The sequence below is a fragment of the Ascaphus truei genome, chromosome 2 (assembly GCF_040206685.1).
Source record: "Ascaphus truei isolate aAscTru1 chromosome 2, aAscTru1.hap1, whole genome shotgun sequence".
In the NCBI taxonomy this organism is placed as follows: Eukaryota; Metazoa; Chordata; class Amphibia; order Anura; family Ascaphidae; genus Ascaphus; species Ascaphus truei.
Genome location: NC_134484.1, coordinates 138,217,471 through 138,236,974, shown reverse-complemented (window position 1 = coordinate 138,236,974; position 19,504 = coordinate 138,217,471). Strand labels below are relative to the sequence as shown.

Below are 19,504 nucleotides of genomic sequence, written 5' to 3'. Positions count from 1 at the left end.
CCGCTGTGCTGTTTTTTCCTTTCATGGATTTTTTTTGCATCTATTCAACAGCGTGGGGCGGCATCATATCGCGAGTACCATTACTCACTTAGCACATTATGGTTAGTACCAGTGGGAGTAATACTGCTGGACATTTCATTAAAAAAAAAAGCTCTAGGGAGGTAGTCCACATAGTAAGAGAACCAGAGTACTGCTTACTACAGATACGATCGGCACTAGCAACCAGGACACATCAATACCTTCATTTCTCTGAGCATTATTGATTGTACACCAGACTCCATAACTTAGGCTGCGGCCCCGCTGGTGCTGACTGCGCTCATGCTCGAGAGCGGTGACGTCTCCAACTCTAACCATGAGCACCGGGTGTCCTGCCTATTTCGCAAGCGCGGGGGCGCACATTGCGGGCAAGTTGAGCGCGCTTGAAAGTCAAATTGTTTTTTGTTTACTCAAGTGCCAAGCTTAGATGAGCGTGCGTGCGTGAGCGAGCGAGGACTTCCACATATAGACATAAGTAAAAGTGGCAAGCACCGCGCGCTCAGCAGGGATGCAGCCTTATGCCTCGGCCATGTTCCCTGCTTGCTGGCGGAAGCGCCCCCGCTCAGCACTGAGCCCCTACAGCCGCAATTAGAGCGGCATTAGTAGGGGTTCACCTATGATTCCGCAAGCGTAGGTCTTAGGGGAATTTAAAATTCCCCCGCTTGCCGGCGCAACAGGCCGGTCACATGAGCGGTTTGCCCAATGAGGTCGAACCAGCTCCGTGACGTCACTGGCCCGCCCCCGGTCAGTGATGTGCCCGCCCCGACAGCACGTGCGGTAAGCAACCGCAAGGCCAGGGAAAGCACCCGCTTTCCCTGAGCCACAGCGCCTCAGCGAGCAAGCAGGGAGCCTGGTCGAGGCCTTAAACCGTTTCCTCTCCAAGCAAGTTTATCGTGTCAAACAGCATACAAATTGTTACCTTGTATCTGAGAATTGGTAGCACAGATCTATGGACATTGTTTCCTTTTGCTTCACTATTACCACGTGAGTAGTTTTTGTAGATTCTACATGTAAAGTCTAATTTGAAAGCGCTGCGTACGCTCAGCTGCCAACAAAATCTGAAACATTTGCAGGGGGTAAATACTTCTGTAAACCACTGTATATAAACCAGAAACTTTTGGCCCAAGTCTGCACATTTTCTAAAAATTTCTATTAAATCTAGCATATAATGTTTACAGTTTTTCAATTCCCCTGGTATATGACTGCATGTGTCCATGCACTTTAACAGTGTATTATCTTACATTGGCAACGAGGCGTGTCACCTACAGATTCAGCACTACTTCTTGTAACCTTTTGTGTTCTCTAGAAAATGCATTAATTTTGCACTTGAAAGTTTAAAAATCACATCCTCCTATCACCCAGTCAGTTCTTTTTATTGCAAAGAGCCCTTTGCTATTTTACTTCAGAGGCAATAATGCACCCACTTCAGTGTTTACTGTAGACACTACGCAGGACTCCTGTTATGCTCTGGTCTATTGAAACTCTGGAAAAAAAAAAAAGGGACAGATGGAAATGACTCATTACCCATTTTACAGGTGGGAAAGCTCAGTTACCATTCTTTCCCCGAGGTCCCAGAGCTTTGGTGGTCTAGGCTAAGAAGCTTGTTTTTTCAAGACCAAACACTTAAAGCTGAAGTTCAGTCAATATCCTGCATGTGTGGTTTTTTTAATAAATCAGTTCTGTAGGAAGAAAAAATACTTTTAGCATTTTCTGTTTAAAAAAAAAAAACAACTTTGAAAGACCAATTTTCTTGTATTCTATTTTAACAGCCATTTGCTAAGGCACTGCCCCTTCATGACCCGTCACAAGCCCTGGCACACCCCTTTGTCAGCCCTGCCCTCCCTCTAGCACATGTCAGTGCAGGAGTGCTCATGAATATTCATGAGCTTCCACTGAGTGACAGAAGCAGAAGAAAAACACATGCCATCTCTAAAGATCTTGCCAAATTTTGCCGATCAATACATGGAGAACGAATTGACTGGCAGCTATACAGTTCTTTAGGTAATTAGAGATTGCCCACATGAAACTATTGAAGTAAAAAATAAATTAAAAAAAACAAGACTGAACTGCAGCTTTAAATCACTATACCACAACTTCAGCCGGGGTGGCACCCATACTTCATATAGTTATAAAAGGTATATAGATATGTGGTTTCCACCTCCCAGCTGGAGAAGTCTTCACTGCTATACTTCCTAGAGGTTTATCACATAATCAGTCCTATAACCTAGCAAGAACCACTGACCAATATTTTGCTACGGAACAGCACACACTTCAGTTTCAAGAATGAATGCCACACATTGCAGAGCTTTGCTGGCCTGTGTGTCAACAGTTACAGCTTACAAGTAAAAGCACCTTGTTGTCAATATATGGACTCATTTAATCAGGTAAGGCTTTAACCACAAATAAACACCAATGGTTTTAGAAGAAAGATTATGTAAAGCATACATAACATCCTCAACGTTTAGAGAGGGAAAAAAAATGAATGCAATAAAATACATATTTGGGCTGCGTCATGTATTGGAGTTAATAGGATTATCCTTTCTAAACAAGCAGTCTATTACTATCACGCTTCAAATATCTGTTTCCACAAATGTCCTCTACTTCATACAATCCAGCTTAAAAGTGCAGTCCCTCTTGGACCAGAGGCAGGGATATGTTTACAGTTAACTCTGGGTGATTGTTCTTTTAAATCAAACCCCTCCACCCCCCTCCCAAATAAAAAAAAATGAAACAGACACCTACATGTATATTTGTAAAATTAATTTGTAAACATGGCCAGCTGACACTTGGTTTGGGTTTAATTACCCCTTATTAACAAATGTCTCTGCATTCAACCAGTTGACACAGGTGTAGGCCTCCTTTCCCCCCCAGTCATAACCTTTATTGGATATCTGCAATTAACAAAGTGGGATACCAGTAGAGGTAAAACCTATTCGACAAACACTCCCCCATTAAGGCAGCAATCCAATTTCCCCCCTTAAGGCGGCCCTGCTGTCTAGTGTAGCCCCATCAATGAAAGTCTAGAAATGTTGTAGGCATGAGACTTCTTACTATTATAGGAGTAGTACGTTTTCCACTTTGCCAGACCACATTGTGATACATTTTTGATTGATAGTCCTTTATTTCCAATGGGGTTTTTTTTATTACAAAATTGCAAAAAATCCAGCTTGAGTAAAAAAAAACAAAAAAACACCAGAATTTCTGTTTCTCTGCTGTGCAAATATTGTAGATACTTCACTACATGTTACAGTTACATCTCCTGTTTCCAGTTTGGTTACATAGGTGTGCGTGTGTGCCATAATGGCCTGGAATAAATCCATAAATACAGAGGAAAGGCAAGATCTAGAGGGCTAAATGCATGCAATGAGTCCCATCGGGAGAAGAAACTCAGGGCAGAAAGCGAGAGGATTTCTTCTTCAGTCTGGAATGCAGGTTTAGTCATCCTTGTCTTTCGCTCCGTGTTTCAGGATGCGTGTAAACTCTATGTAATTGAAATTTCCTCTCTTGTCGATTGGTGCCTCTCGGAAAAGCTCGTCCACTTCATCATCGGTAAATCTGTCACCCATGGTGGTGAGCAGTTCTCTCAGGTACTCCTCCTGGATAGACCCTGTAAGCCCACGGAACAGTAAGACAGTTAAGGTCTACCACAGTTAATGTCAGGATCTGTACTCTAGTGTAATGAAAGATTTACCATTTACCAGTAAAAGGCTAGTATTTAAAAAATAGTATTAACACAGGCTGCTTTGTGGAATGAAGGGTACACGGGACAGACATGAAAACGATTCCTCCTATTCAATATAGTGAGAAGTGGGTACATTGTAGCTCAAGTGAAAGTTAATACATCATTAACCTATGGGTACCCTGCTTCCTGCAAATGTAGTGGACAGACAGAAGGGGTCACTGCCCGATACACTTTACAATCTAATTAAGATGGAACATACCCCAAACAAATATATTACGACAATTTGATTTGTTTCCCTCCTTCCCAATTTTATATTCACATTAAAAACATTCTTTTTTGTCATTAATGGGAGAAAACAAAAGTGTAGTAACTAAAGTCTATTCATATATTAGCTCTAGCGGTTCATGAAATGTCTTTAAATATAATGTAAAAACCCTCTGTTCATTTAATGTAACCATGTCTTGCCATCATAACTCTGTGTCCAGGACATACTTGAAAACGAGGAAACAATGTATTATTTCCCGGTAAAACATTTTTATAAATGAAATTTCACATGGTAGATTCTACTGTACGTTGCTACATGAAATAGCACATCTGAAATAAATTTACCCCATAAGGTATAATATTAATGCAGCCGTCCATGCCGATTGACAACTTTGTGTGTTTAAGAGATCGCATCTTGCCCTTCCCCAATCATTTTTATATTTACACAATGGGATGAGTTGTTCAGGAGATATATGCAGTGTTCGACAAACCTATACATTTGCTCGCCCCGGGCGAGTGGATTTAACATTGTGGCGAGCTCCTATTGGCCCAAGCAGCACACGTTTGGTACTAGGTGGCGAGTAGATTTTTTTTGTTCGGCGAGTAGATTTTTTGGTGATTTGTCGACCACTGGATATATGTATTCGAAATCTAAAGTGTATGAATCAGAATGTTAAAATGAAGCTCGCGCTAGAGCCCTTTGCAGTGCAAAGATTAACCTTAGACACCGGGGAGATTAAGAAAACAAAACTTTTTAAAACTAAAAAAGCATGCTCATGTGTAGGGGGGCAAGATACTACCGTTATGAGATTTAAACTCATTAGGCTTCTGGGGGATTATTGCAACATGATGTCCATTATTGTGTTTGTTTTTTTACAAGTGTGTGTATATCTTTCATCAAACCTTGCTACCAAGCCACAAGCAGTGATCTATATATAACAATATATAACAGGTAAGAAACAGCCTCAAGACCCAGTGACAGACCACTCAGGTTTCCTGCATTTACCTGTTCCTTCTTCATCAAAGCATGCAAATGCATTTCTGATCACGTCTTCTGGATCTGTACCATTCAGCTTCTCGCCAAACATGGTGAGGAACATTGTAAAGTTAATGGGGCCTGGCGCTTCATTCATCATGGCTTCCAGGTACTCGTCTGTGGGATTCTTGCCTAAAAAATAAAATTAAGATTGCATCATTTATTTATCGTATGTCTTTATTTATATAGCACCATTAATGTACATAGCGCTTCACAGTAGTAATACATGTGGTAATCAAATAAATAACAGATAATATAAATAACAGATCATGGGAATAAGTGCTTTAGACATCAAAGTAACATTAAGGAAGCGGAGTCCCTGCCCCGAGGAGCTTACAGTCTAATTGGTAGGTAGGGAGAACATACAAAGACAGTAGGAGGGAGTTCTGGTAAGTGCGTCTGCAGGGGGCCAAGCTTTATGTATTATGTGTTCAGAATATCCACAGTGCTATGCATATGCTTCTTTAAGCAAGTGTGTCTTAAGGTGGGTCTTAAAGGTGGATATTTATATGGGACCAACATGTCACAGCAGAGGTAGATAGTCACTCGAGGGGTGGGGGGAGGGGTGTTAACAAGTTTTTTTGCACTTTACATGTAAATGTCAAAATTAAGCATTTTCTAACTCCTTAGGCACTTAAAGATCCCAATGCTCAATGTTCAGTTTAAGCAAAGTGTTTTCCTTCATTAATATAGAGCTCAGCGTACAGAACAATGCATTGGTGAGCTATACGCAAATCCATGGGTTACTTACCAAGGGAGGCAAGCATGTCATGCAAGTCTTCCTTGTCAATAAAGCCGTCCCGGTTCTGATCGATCATGTTGAAGGCCTCCTTGAACTCCTGGATTTGGGACTGATCAAACATGGCGAACACATTGGATGTGGCCCGTTGAGGGCGCTTCTTGGTGGTCTTCTTTTGGGCTCTTTTGCTCGACATCTTGGCGGTGTGTTAGTCTGCATAAGAAGAAAAGAAAAAACAATGAATATACAGTACATAACTATGTAGTTTGTCAAATTTTTAACAAAGGGATCTCTTAGACCACCCGACCGGAGCCACCTCCCGATTCTCTACAGCAGTGGTTCCCAACGCCTGTCCTCAAGTACTCCCCAACAGGTCAGGTTTTAAGGATATCCCTGCTCAGCCCAGGTGGCTCAATCAAAATGACAGCCACCTGTGCTAAAGCAGAGATCCTTAAAACCTAACCTGTTGGGGTACTTTAGGACTGGAGTTTGGAACCACTGCTCTACAATGTTGCACTACAGCCGAGAACCATTGAGCAAACGGAGGTTTCCAAGTGCACTCTTTTCCAGTTTCACCGCATCACAATTTAAATCAATCAAGTTCTACCAGTAACAGCTGTTGAAATAAGTCTTCACACAACCACCGATCTTTCCAGCCAATAAATCAATACATACATCTAATTATTATTATTTTTTTTAACCAGAAACAAAATCTGTGCATTTTTTAAAATAAATATCAGACTAGAATGTAAATGAGAAAGAAAGACAATGTTGTTAGTAGGTTGTTATTTCTGTGAAGTAATACAAATTAAACAAAAGTGCTCCAAATCCATGGTAACATTAAAGAAAAACACTTAAGCCACAAACTGTACTATTACTGACAAAAGCTTTAAGTAACTTCAGAAACCGCAAACAGATTCAAAGACAGACCTTGTTCTTCTGTAAAGAGATGTAGACTTTACCCGTTGATGTCCAGCCGACAACTGCAAACCGTGTTCACAAAATCAGATCTACAAATAGGCTTTGTGATACCATGGTCATAATCTGGCTCTAGTTCCCTGAACAGAACGTGACACCCCAAAAAGACAACTGGGCTCTATATATAACCAGAACACCGTCCAGGAAACTATGCCGCATATTAAAGGTTCTGTCATACTACGCAACATAGACAGAGCAGTCATATAGTCAAAGTGCCCTGCCGTATAAGGCTGGTGTACCAGCTGCCATAGGGTTAGCAGTTTCACTAGTTATGGGCAGTATAAAGAACAACGAGTATCTAGAAATCTACAATATCCACGGTTTGTTAGAAATTCAAAAGTTGCACAAAAAGGTTGAGTTATAAAACCTTTTCCTAATCTCTACCATTGAAGCAACTTTTGAGTAGTCTCTACCACGGAAGTTCTGACATTGGCAGCTTTGACTGATGGTTGCTTTAAGATGTCTTTGTTTCCCTCTCCCCCTACACTTTAATATGTGCATCTATACAATTCACAATAAGTAAGTTGCCGATCGATCGGCAAAGATTTGGCTCGGGGGTTCAGAGGCACCGTGCACTTCTCCAAAGCATTTAAATTAAATGCTGGGGAGCACACAGGAGGCCTCTAAGTTCCTTTACCTGATTTCTGGCGGCTTCTGGCGACGTGTCGCCATGGCAACACAGCAGGGGTCACACAGCGTCACGACAGGCGGCCGGACAAGAGGTGGGCGCGGGCAAAGACTGAAAAGTTTGCGCACCTCTGCACCAAGTGGCTGTCAGTGCAGCAGAAGAGGACCAAAGATACAAAGGTGTGTGGAAGATCATGTGACCAGGCAGTCACTAAATACAATTAGTGCACTGCTAGAGGGCAAGGCTAGAAAAGGTGCATGCCAGAGCCTTTCAGACGAGGAAGCGGATGCAACTTTGTTGTTTGTTTGTTTCTATAGCAACCATTTACAAACGTTTGTTACATAATACATTAGAGGGTTTTTTTTTAATAAAAATGCTACAAGTATTTTCTCATAGTACAGAACAGTAAAAAAAAAAAAAAAAAAAACACACCACATGTAGAATATTACTTGATCTGCACTTTAAAACCCTGCCATTCACTGTAAGCTTCTGAATAACTTTTTTTTTGCTGCCAACTATGTTAATCAGTGACTAAAGATGTCATCATAAGGCCGCGCGTATAGTGCCCGCGACAGCACCGCTAGCGAAAGTTGTATTTTGCTTTGCGGCGGCAGCGCAGGCGACCAGGCCATTAATTGGTTCAGGGGCTGTCACATGAGGCGACAAGCCTCTGAAAAATCAAATATTCCCGTCTTCCAAAAATTGTGTCGCGCTTACTATAAGCGCACGCAACGGCAACAATGCATTTGTTTTCGGGCGACGACGCGTCATCGTCGTTCCAAGCGCGGCCTAATGAAGAAATCGGTTTGCTACATTTAACCTTAGTCACCGTCAGTCATTCATTTCCGTCCCAAGGAGGACTTTCCGCTGTTAACCCTTGGAGTGCCATGGCCCCCTCATGTGATCGCTCAGTTACTGATAACAGTCCTGTTTCACTTACTGATCGATGGACAGAAGCACAGAGCAGGAACACCAACATAGCTACTACTTTATGGGGACCCTGGAGTGCAGACCCCAGGACGTAGAAGGGCACCTATTGGGTTATGGAATCCTGTACAGTAGTCTTTTTACACACTGGCTAGGTGGAACTAAAAGACCAAACAGTGAATCGACAGCAATGAAATAGAACGGAAATGTTTTTTAAAAAATAAGTGTTCATCACCTTAAATAAGAAAAGGAAAAGTATTTTGTTTCCTCCACCCAACGATGCAATTAATCAGATTTATGCACGCCACTATATACTACATGCAGCAAATGGTTTACAGGCATTTTAAGGATAAATACTGAAAATGTAAACAAGCTTACAAAAGTGTCATTGTGATGTTTAAGGCATCAGTTAAGCACATCACTATTCAGGTTGGCCCTTTGTAAGACCTTCACACATTTACTGCCCTGGGGTATATTTTATGGTAGGCGTCATTTGTTAGCTTGTTTGCAATGTCCAAGCCCAGGATATTGTGACATGATCAGAAAAATGTGGAGGAACACGTTCTTGTATAACAGCACCTACTTTGGAAAATACATATAACCTGTTAAAGGTAAAAATGCAAGCGAGACTGCGCCTATAGGGATTCCCCTGGAAATCCCAGTGAAGGTTGCTTCTGCTGCTCCCATTCACTGCTGTGATCCACCAGGGTCAATAAAGTACATAAAACACAAAAGAGAAGCGCAAGAAAAAACAAAAAGCAATTACTTAATAGCAACTTTATGTCTACAAGTCTATAATAATAATAATAATAATAATAAAAAAGTGTAGCACTTACATTGTTTGAATGAGCTACATCAAAAACTGCACATCCCCACACCACTCCATCCACTAGATGTTAAACGCCTGTATCTCAGTAGCTGGTGCTATGTAGCCCCTCCAACCCGATCGGGGGCTGGCTGCTGTTTGTGTCCTTAAAAACTACACCGGGGCCTGCTGCGGCACCCAAGCTGGGGATTGGAGCTGCGTATGACGTCTTTAACATCTAATGCAGCAGTGCGCAAACTGGGGGGGGGGGGGGGGGGCAATTAGAGGTAACACGCTCTCCCCCCCAGGCATTTAAATTAAATGCCGGGGGACAGCACAGGCTTTATAAACACTTGCTTTCCTTTCCAGCGACGTGCCACCATGGTAACCCAGCGTTAAATGACGCCGTGGGGTAACGTGGCAATGTGAAATCACATGACCCCATGCGTTATTTGACACTGAAGCCATGCGGGGGGAGCGCGAGGCACCGAGGAGAGCAGGCAGGGGAGCGCACGGGGAAAAGTTTGCGCAACCCTGATCTAGTGGATGGAGTGGTATGGGGGACGTGCTGTTTTTGATGTAGCTCTATCAATGTGCTACTTTTTTTTTATAGATATGAATTCATAAAGTTGCTATTAAGTAATTTAAACTGTTAAAGGTGCAATACATTATACCAGATTTTAAAGGCACTTTTTTTTTTTAAATCTGTCAATATTTCCATTCTGAGGAGAGGAAGTCTCTTTTCTTTATGGTAGACATATTTGTGTATATGGTTTATATATATTGTTTCTTTTCATGAGAAATAATGGTTTGGTTGCCTAATGGGAAAATACAAACCCATAGGTAAAGATAAACAAACAAAAAAAAAACCCCACAGAATTTGGGGTTTAGTTTTTATAGAAACAAAAAGGTTAAAAGGGGGATTGAGGGTGTGCTGCACTTATGTATATCCGAATGGAGTGATTTCTCTCTTCAGTTATCAGCGAACAACTACCAATTCAGATTAGTCTTTTCTGCAGTGAAGAGGAAAGCCAAGTCTAGCTAATTTTATCCACCACTGCAGAAGCCAAAAGTAAATGGTTAGATCCAAGAACATATGTTTACTAAACCTTCACACTTTTAGAATTTAAAGCAGCAGTCCCACAGAAAGTTGACAGATTATAGATATATACACACACACACAAGTGTCTAACAGGTTTGGAACTGGTGAAATTACGACATTTCATTGAAATCAGCATCCAATAGGAAGCTGCAATGGATGATTCGGTGGCATTCTATTGGCTCGCAGTAATCGTGAACGGTTTCCCCCTCTGGAGAATCATGTGAAGAAAAAAAAAAAAGAGAGTCAGGATTGGTTCTTTAAACCCATCATTGCCTTGACAAAAAAATAAAAATAAACCACCATTGAATGTGTATACAGAATTAACCCTGTGTCTTGGTAACAGGTCAGAAAACAAATATAAGGGACAGTCCCTGATGAAAATTGGATTTCTGAAAAACAAATAAACCCAATTTAAACCCAACAAATTTGAACTAAAATGCCAGAGTAGATATGGATTACAACATATGCACACATATTGCAGCATAATCAGCTCTAAACACCACCATAACCTCATTTTATACCCGGTTTGGCAGTAAAAGGCTTAGTGCTGCAGATTTTCAAGGCTTCCATGTCCCATCCTTCTATTTTCTCACAACCTCCTGTTCTCATGTCCTTTGGGCACAGGATAAGAGCACATTCCTACAGATAGCAACAAACTAGGGATTGCAACATTAATGTTTCCCAGCTGTGGTGGGGCTTGTACAATCTGTTTTTTGTTACAATGGATCTGTTTTCTCAAAAGTATAGTCTTAATAGCATGAATTGATGTTGCAATTTAACAGACAAAGCATTTGACGTTTAATAGTTTAAAGTTCAACTATTGCCAATTTAGGTTCAAAACCCCATCTCCAAGAATAGCAATAATAAATACAATATTAGATATGAACTATTGCCATTTGTTGGAGCGTTTATCGTCACAAGCAGGGTTAATCACAATATTGCGTCCTATAGCTCCACGCACCAAACCTCAGAAAAAGAACGTCTGAAAACCAATCACCTACTTCTCGTTTGGCTTGAGAAACAATTGGGGTTCTTTAGTAAACTGCAATAATGCCGATCAGGTTACTTTTGCACGGCAACTCCTGTTGCCCTGATCGGCACTATCAAAGTTTAATGAATCATCCTTGTGCCCAATGTCAGAAACATGCTGTTCCATGTTTAGGAGATGCCTGGCTAAAAGCAGGGTTACAATAATCCCATTTAATAATAATAATAATAATAATAATAATAATTTCATAGTAGTTGACTTTTTTTAAATTAAGAATGTAATGGCTGATACATATGCTACACGTTTCCTGTTTGTTTCCTTTAGTAGTTACATTTTTCCAATATTTAAGACATTTATTGCCCCGCTTTTAGAAGACCACAATGTCTTTGTTTTCCCATAAGAAAAATAAAGTATAGCAGCATTAATAAATTAGTAAGTGACTTACAAACTTGCTTCTGCACATTGAACCGATTGACTGAAAAGGAGTTAAAACTGTAGAAATTATAGAAACTCAGGCATAGTGCTTTTGCTGCTGAGAAGATCCTGTAAAATGACGTGGATCTGCTGTGTATACTTCCGTGTCACATCTTCCATAACGGCTGGTTTACAGAAATAAAACTTTACTCAATGGATGAATGATTTCTGTAGCCAATGTCATCACAGAATAGAATTATTACTGAGCATCAATGACAACGTCACAGAGGTCAAATCTTGCAGCCTTAGGATTTGTTAAAGACAGTCCCTGCCCAGATGAGTTTATAATCTATGTTTTAGTGTCTGAGGCACAGGGAGGTAAAGTGACTTGCTAAAGATCACAAGGAGCAGACACCGGGAGTTGAACCAGGTTCCCCTGCTTCAAGCTCAGTGTCATTGGCACAGAATCTACTTAATTGCCAACCCCAATTCCGCACTCGACTATTTCCAATCTGCGTTATTAAAACTGTGATACCCATGCTCCACTAAAAAGAATAAGAGTACGGGGCTCACCTTCCTTGAACTACAACTGACCTGACAGCACTCTACCATTTCAGGAAAGCCTTGTGGAAAAGCTAAAAAGTAACTGGCACTACCAAGGATCTTAACTACAGATGCCTGCAGAATATGTGCACAAGGCAAACAAGACATGCAAAAGCACAATATTACTCTGACAATCTCCTCCAGAATCAAACCCAGCTAACTTCTGGAAGGTTATTCACAATATATACCAGCCTTCTAGCCATTAACCACCAAGTAATATCACGGAGGGTATTAAACGGACAAATCCCACTGACATTGCAAATGCATTCAATGATTACTTCATGATACTACAATGATAAAGAGTGTGACGTCAAGCGGCGAAGAGACACTATTCAGAGTTTTTTCTCCAATCTGTCCGGCTCAATGCTCACTACAGGCAATTATAAGTGCTGAGCGCACGCACTATATTACGGGCCTTAGTTCTTAAGACTGGGTGCCCAAGCCATTGCCAAACCGCTTGCTTCCCTAATCAACTTAATATTCTGTCACAAGGCCATATCCCTAACACCTGGAAAACTGCCAGAGTTGTCCCAATCTTCAAAAGAGGGGACAAAAACACGGTTTCAAACTACAGGCCAATATCTCTTCTCCCAATACTATCCAAAGTCATGGAAAAAATGTGTTCACTCCAAATTAAGCAATTACTATACCAAGACAAATTTCCCTAGCCAATTCCAATCTGGCTTTCGCCCCAAACACTCCACGGTAACTATCCTCCTAAAAGTTTGCAATGAAATCCAGTGTAGAATGGAACAACTCACTGGTGCAATATTCCTAGATTTTGCAAAGGCTTTTGATACTGTTGACCATGTTATCTTGCTTAAAAAATTCTAGTGCTCTGAAATAGGGAAGCATGCTTTAAACTGGTTTCAGTTCTACCTATCAGGTAGATCCCAACATGCATCCATCTCAGGCTCTAACTCCAACCACTTGGGTAGGAAACGCAAGGCTCTGTTCTGGGACCCCTACTCTTCTCAATGTTCATTAATTATCTTCATATCCTCAATATACATGTATGCAGATGACAATCTTATGTGCACACAGCCCTAACCTCTCTAACCTTGAACACATACTTCAATCTGGCTTTGAGACTTGAAGATTGTATTTCCGAATACAAACCGTTTTTTTTTTTTTTTTTTTTAAACACTGACAAGACTTAGGCTAAGGCTAAGGCCCCGCTCCCAGAGTCAGCGCACCTGCGCTGCTGACAGGCGGTGCGCTGAGATACACAGACCGCGATCTGCGGTCTGTAGGGAGCGGGAGCCGGAGCGGGAGGTGGGAGGTTTGATCGGGAGGTGGGCGGGAGGTGGGCGGTTTGACAGGGAGGGGGGCGTGGCTTGAGCGGAGGGACCCGCTACTCTCCCTCCACGGACTCGGGCTGGAGCTGGAAGGTAAGTTTAAACACACACACGCAGGCACTCATTCATACACACACACGCGCACACACACACACAGGCAGGCACTCATACACACACACGCGCGCACACACAGGCAGGCACTCATACACACACACACACACACACACACAGACAGAGGCAGGCACTCACGCACTCGGGCACACACATACACACACAGATAGGCACGCACGCACTCAGACACACACACAGAGAAAGGCACTCACCTGCTGTCCCTCCACACTCCTCCCCGCTCCCCGAAGCCTCTCCTCCTCCCGAAGCCTCTCCTCCTCCCGAAGCCTCCCCTCCCCATTGGCTCACAGCCACACACGTCACGCGTCAAAGCTAGAAAACACCATTCTCTGGTGTCTCCAGCGGCTGACGCGCTACAGCGTGTAATCAGCTGTGCAGCCAGTGGGGACCGGGACCGGCTCGCGAGGATTCCCCTGCTGGTGGGGAACTCGCGACCCGCCGCCCGCGCCAACGAGCGCAGCGGGACCGAGGCCTAAGGCCCCGCTCCCAGAGTCAGCGCACCTGCGCTGCTGACAGGCGGTGCGCTGAGATACACAGACCGCGATCTGCGGTCTGTAGGGAGCGGGAGCCGGAGGTGGGAGGTTTGATCGGGAGGTGGGCGGTTTGACAGGGAGGGGGGGCGTGGCTTGAGCGGAGGGACCCGCTACTCTCCCCCCCCTCCCTCCACGGACTCGGGCTGGAGCTCGAAGGTAAGTTTAAACACACACACGCAGGCACTCATTCATGCGCGCGCGCGCACACACACACACACACACACACACACACACACACACACACACACACACACACACACACACACACACACACACACACACAGACAGACAGACAGACAGACAGACAGAGGCAGGCACTCGGGCACACACAGACAGGCACTCACGCACTCAGACACATACACACACAGACAGGCACGCACTCAGACACACACACAGAGAAAGGCACTCACCTGCTTTCACTCCACACTCCTCCCCGCTCCCCGAAGCCTCTCCTCCTCCCGAAGCCTCCCCTCCCCATTGGCTCACAGCCACACACGTCACGCGTCAACGCTAGGAAACACCATTCTCTGGTGTCTCCAGCGGCTGACGCGCTACAGCGTGTAGTCAGCTGTGCAGCCAGGTGGGACCGGCTCGCGAGGATTCCCCTGCTGGTGGGGAACTCGCGACCCGCCGCCCGCGCCAACGAGCGCAGCGGGACCGAGGCCTAACAATGGTATTTGGGGCCAAGGCTAAATTTTTAAAGCTTTTAATGACTGAGCTGCAGATCAGAACCAACGCTAATACCACCCTAACTCCTGTTACTAGTTTTAAATACCTGGGCATTTGGTTTGACTCCCACTTAAACATTTGGGTTGCACATTGACACCCCAACATCCAAAACCTATGCCAAACTAGGTATACTTATAGGAACAAAGCCTCCTTAAGTCTGCTGGTCAGAAAGCGTATCGCACACCAGATAGTAATACCAATTATTGACTATGGGGACATAGTATACTGCTCGGCACCTCAAACCCACCTTAGCAAACTTTATATCCTCTACAACTCAATATGCCATTTTGTTCTCCAATGCAACTACAATACACATCACTGCAAAATGCTCAAAGAACTAGATTGGTCATCACTTGAGTCTAGGCGCAAAGTTCATCTTTCCTTCAAATACTTTCTGGCCTACCTGAACAAGCTCCTCCCCCTACCACATGCAGCACTTATCTGAGATCTGACTCCAAAAGACTGTTCATGGTCCTAGGATTCAGGAAAGTATCCGGCTGCTCCTCCTCTTAGGCCTCGGTCCCGCTGCGCTCGGTGGCGCGGGCGGCAATGTAGCGAGTTCCCCACCAGCAGGGGAATCCTCGCGAGCTGGTCCCGGTCCCCACTGGCTGCACAGCTGACTACACGCTGTAGCGCGTCAGCCGCTGGAGACACCACAGAATGGTGTTTCCTAGCTTCGACGCGTGACGTGTGTGGCTGTGAGCCAATGGGGAGGGGAGGCTTCGGGAGGAGGAGAGGCTTCGGGGAGCGGGGAGGAGTGTGGAGTGAAAGCAGGTGAGTGCCTTTCTGTGTGTGTGTGCCTGTCTGTGTGTGTGTCTGAGTGCGTGCGTGCCTGTCTGTGTGTGTATGTGTATGCCCGAGTGCGTGAGTGCCTGCCTCTGTCTGTCTGTCTGTCTGTCTGTGTGTGTGTATGAGTGTGTGAGTGCCTGCCTGCCTGTGTGTGTGTGTGCATGAATGAGTGCCTGCGTGTGTGTTTAAACTTACTTTCCAGCTCCAGCCCGAGTCCGTGGAGGGAGGGGGGGGGGGGGGAGAGTAGCGGGTCCCTCCGCTCAAGCCACCCCTCCCTGTCAAACCGCCCACCACCCGCTCCCTACAGACCGCATATCGCGGTCTGTGTATCTCAGCGCACCGCCTGTCAGCACTGCGGGTGCGCTGACTCTGGGAGCGGGGCCTTAGCCTTACTGTGCACCCCAAAACTGGAACAATCTCCCGGAGAGTCACAGCCACCACCAGTCTATGTTCTTTCAAAACTAAAGCTGTCTCACATTTTAATCTGGTCTGTAACTGTTACATACGCCTATAATACAGATTATCTTTAACTGTGCATGTAATGTCTTGTATATAATGTACATACCCTGTTCACTTATGTAACTATGTATTATTTGTCATCTTAACTCTATGCCCAGGACATACTTGAAAACAAGAGGTAACCCAATATAATTACTTACTGGTAAAACATTTTATAAATAAAATAGTTATCAGACTCCCTATTCAGTCCTAATATCAATCTTCATTTAAATTAGGCAATGGAAAATAGGTTAAACCAAAAGTATGTTTATATTTCATAAAATTGCATCTCCTAGAGGTGAAGTAGTACATATGATAAAAGAGGGATCTGATTTCCTTAATCTTTCATTTAAAGCCTGGGGGCACATTGGAGTAGACTAGAACAATATTTGATACACTGGTTCTTGTGTAGGGTGTTATCGTTATGGGAGAATGACTGAGCAACCCACCACTTCCCTGACTTACAATACAGAGAATGGGGATGGCCACATTACAGGCCTGCCTCCCGTTTCTAGTTCGATACCGTCTTCCCACTTAGGAGTTGAGGCTTTAGGATCTGCTCGAGCGCCAGACTTCATTTGTAACTAAAAACAAGGCAGCAAAAAGTGAGTGGGGTGTAAAGGCCTAGCTCATCTACATGTAATTCTGCAATAACCTAGCGTTTACAGAGCTAGAAAAGCCACTGCTCAATTATGACAGGCCAACCCCCAGACAAAAAGCAGGGTGTAACCTGACTCTAGGCAGGCAGACAATATATAAATATAACCAGGGATCGGGCATTTCTCCTTAGGGCGATGCCGGTGATGACGCCAGAGCTTCTTATAACTAACCGTAAGATCAGCAGCACTTAAATCCTGAATTACCTTTGATAATATACAAAGCACCGCCTCCTCTGTCTTTTCAACTAAAAATGCTTGGACCTGCCTGGGCTTGCCACAGCCCAGAACTAGAGAATCAAAGAAACAATTTTAAGTGCGGTGTTTCAGATTATGAAAACAAAAAACATCAGAGCTAAATGAGAGAGAAACATTTTAGGCAGGGACGTCAGCATCTGATACAACCTTCCCCCAAATCGTCCCAATATTAATGATATTATTTAGAAGTGCCATTTTAAGATTATGTCCTTACACGCACACAATTAATATAATGTGTTTATTACACACACGCTAAACATTAGTTCGGTTATGCATTTGACATGCAAAAAAAAAAAGTCATTTTTAAGGTTTGTGTAATAATGTAGGTGTTTAAAAACACTTGCATATTTAGGCCCAAAAATCAAACTATAAACCCTCATCACAAAATATACACTACATATCACTTTTGTTACAAACAAGGAGCATAAATCTGGAAAGGTTGTAGCAGCAGCAGATACAAATCTGCAGTGATCAGGGCTTAGGTGGCAATTAATGACGATAGTGGCCATCTTTGAGGCCCATGAGAAAATATGTTTTCACAGCTCTAGTTCTCAAAAACTTGAATGGTTTCACAAACCGGATGGAATTAGACACTGAATGCAACTTTGTGTGTATGACGGCACAACATTTACATCAATAACCCTACAAACAAAGAAGGAACAACACGGAGGAGGATTTCCCACTGACGTGTGTTATCAGGATGAAAGTGGCAAAGCAATGAGTTTGTACAACTCTCCAACACGGGGCTGAGACATGACTGCGGGAATTAGCTGTAATAAAGCTCTATGAACCAGAGACTCCGGGGAGGTGCAGGTGTAACATGCAGAGTGAGGCAAGACATCGCAAACTAGAGTCACTTCATTTACAACACACCAAGGTACAAGACCACTGACCCCACAGGTGACCAGACGTCACTCCCATACACAAGGTGTGAGTAATGCAGCAGCGCAAACTGACCGCACCTTTAATATGAAGGAGATGGGGTGCTCCACTGACCACATGATAAAGATCACAACAACCCCTGGTGTCAGACACTGGGCTGGCTGGCACAGTGACATGTACTGTCCGCGAGGCTGTTACTCACCGCAAGTTCACAAGAGACGGGTTCGGATGCGCGAGGCAGCTCTCTACACACACACAGGCGATGTTATACTGTGACACCAATTCCACCAGCCAACACCCCACACACAGCCACGCCCACATACACTCACTTCCGCGTTACTCGCTGCAGGAAGCGGACGGGACCATCTACAGCAGAGTGGGGAATCCGAACAGATTCAACAGGGGTTCGATGAAGAAGGAAAGTGGTCCACATAAGTTGAGCAGTCTCCCGAGCATGGTAATGAGTTATGTATCACAGCGTGAGGCGGAGCTCCGGTCATGTGTGCAAAGAGCAGGGAAGGTTGTACGGCCGTTGATTATCCCCCCCCCTCCGACCTCACCAGAGTTGGTTTCGGACACGCGGAGGGCAGGGCCGCATTCTTGGGGTTGTGACGTAACGCGTCTCTGGCTGACGCATGCCCTTGTATGGAAGCAACAGTGGCCTCGCGCTGGGATGGACTGCCTGCGCGAGCACGGTCCGAGTGCGTGCCCGCGCCGGAGGGGGTGGAACGCACTGAAGATTGCAGACAGTGCCACTGACGTGTTGTCCACAGACCTGTGTTTGCGCGGGGAGGGGAGGAGGGCGCTACCCTAGAATTCCAATGGGATTGTTTGCAGTCCTGAATGTATTTCATTCCCTGAAGAGCCTCCCCCACGCCTCTGTGTGTTGCACACCTTGTGTTATTGAAAGGTCCATGTTGCTGACAGTTCTGTCTTTTCCTTTCCATGGGTTACTTCAAGGAACAATGGCGTCTATCTTCAGTATTAAGGCAAATCTGCTGTAAAATGGGCGCTGTTTGCATAATTTCTGGGTTGTACCTTTCTGCATTAATATATTGAAGTCTTTGATCCCATGTGCGTCTGCTTATTTTGTGAGGTGTGCCAAAAGGAAATTGGGTAGAAATCACACGGCGCCCATAATGAGATGTATAAAATCAGTGGTCTTTCTCCCCTCCCCCCTTTTAAAACTGTCAAACATCTGCCAGGTTGGAGGGGACGTTAGGCCACATCCATAGTGCGAGCAAACAGGCGGTGACTCTGAGGCAGACCATAGAGCGCGCGATGGTGTGGCAGCGTTTTCAGGAGACGAGAAAATTTCTTTTTTTTGCGAGACAGCCGGATCACGTGAGCGGTTCAGCCAATGAGGGCGAACTAGCCTCGTGATGTCACGGTCATGCCTCCCTATCGCTGTGGATCTCAGGCCTGGGACATAGTGATTTTGTCCGGGCTGAGGCGCGCTGAGGCTCAGGGAATGCGGTGCTTTCCCTGGCCTTACACAGCGTGCCGTCAGGGGGCGGGACGGGGACGGGC

The 19,504-nt window shown here is 44.3% G+C and overlaps 1 protein-coding gene across 2 annotated transcripts; it reads right to left on the bottom strand.

Annotated features, from left to right (window-relative positions):
• Positions 1-3,137: 3,137 nt before the first annotated feature.
• Positions 3,138-18,314, bottom strand: LOC142486875 (myosin regulatory light polypeptide 9). 2 transcript variants are annotated; one of them, XM_075585282.1, is made up of 4 exons: positions 18,177-18,314; positions 5,770-5,970; positions 4,989-5,150; positions 3,138-3,643 (listed from the first exon to the last, which is right to left on the bottom strand). In XM_075585282.1, exons 2-4 carry the CDS (start codon positions 5,951-5,953, stop codon positions 3,471-3,473), a joined length of 519 nt encoding a protein of 172 aa, XP_075441397.1. In that variant the 5' UTR covers positions 5,954-5,970; positions 18,177-18,314; the 3' UTR covers positions 3,138-3,470. The 2 variants fall into 2 exon arrangements, with proteins under 2 accessions (XP_075441397.1, XP_075441398.1); XM_075585283.1 differs by lacking the exon at positions 18,177-18,314 and adding an exon at positions 6,688-6,828.
• Between the last annotated feature and the right edge of the window lie 1,190 nt (positions 18,315-19,504).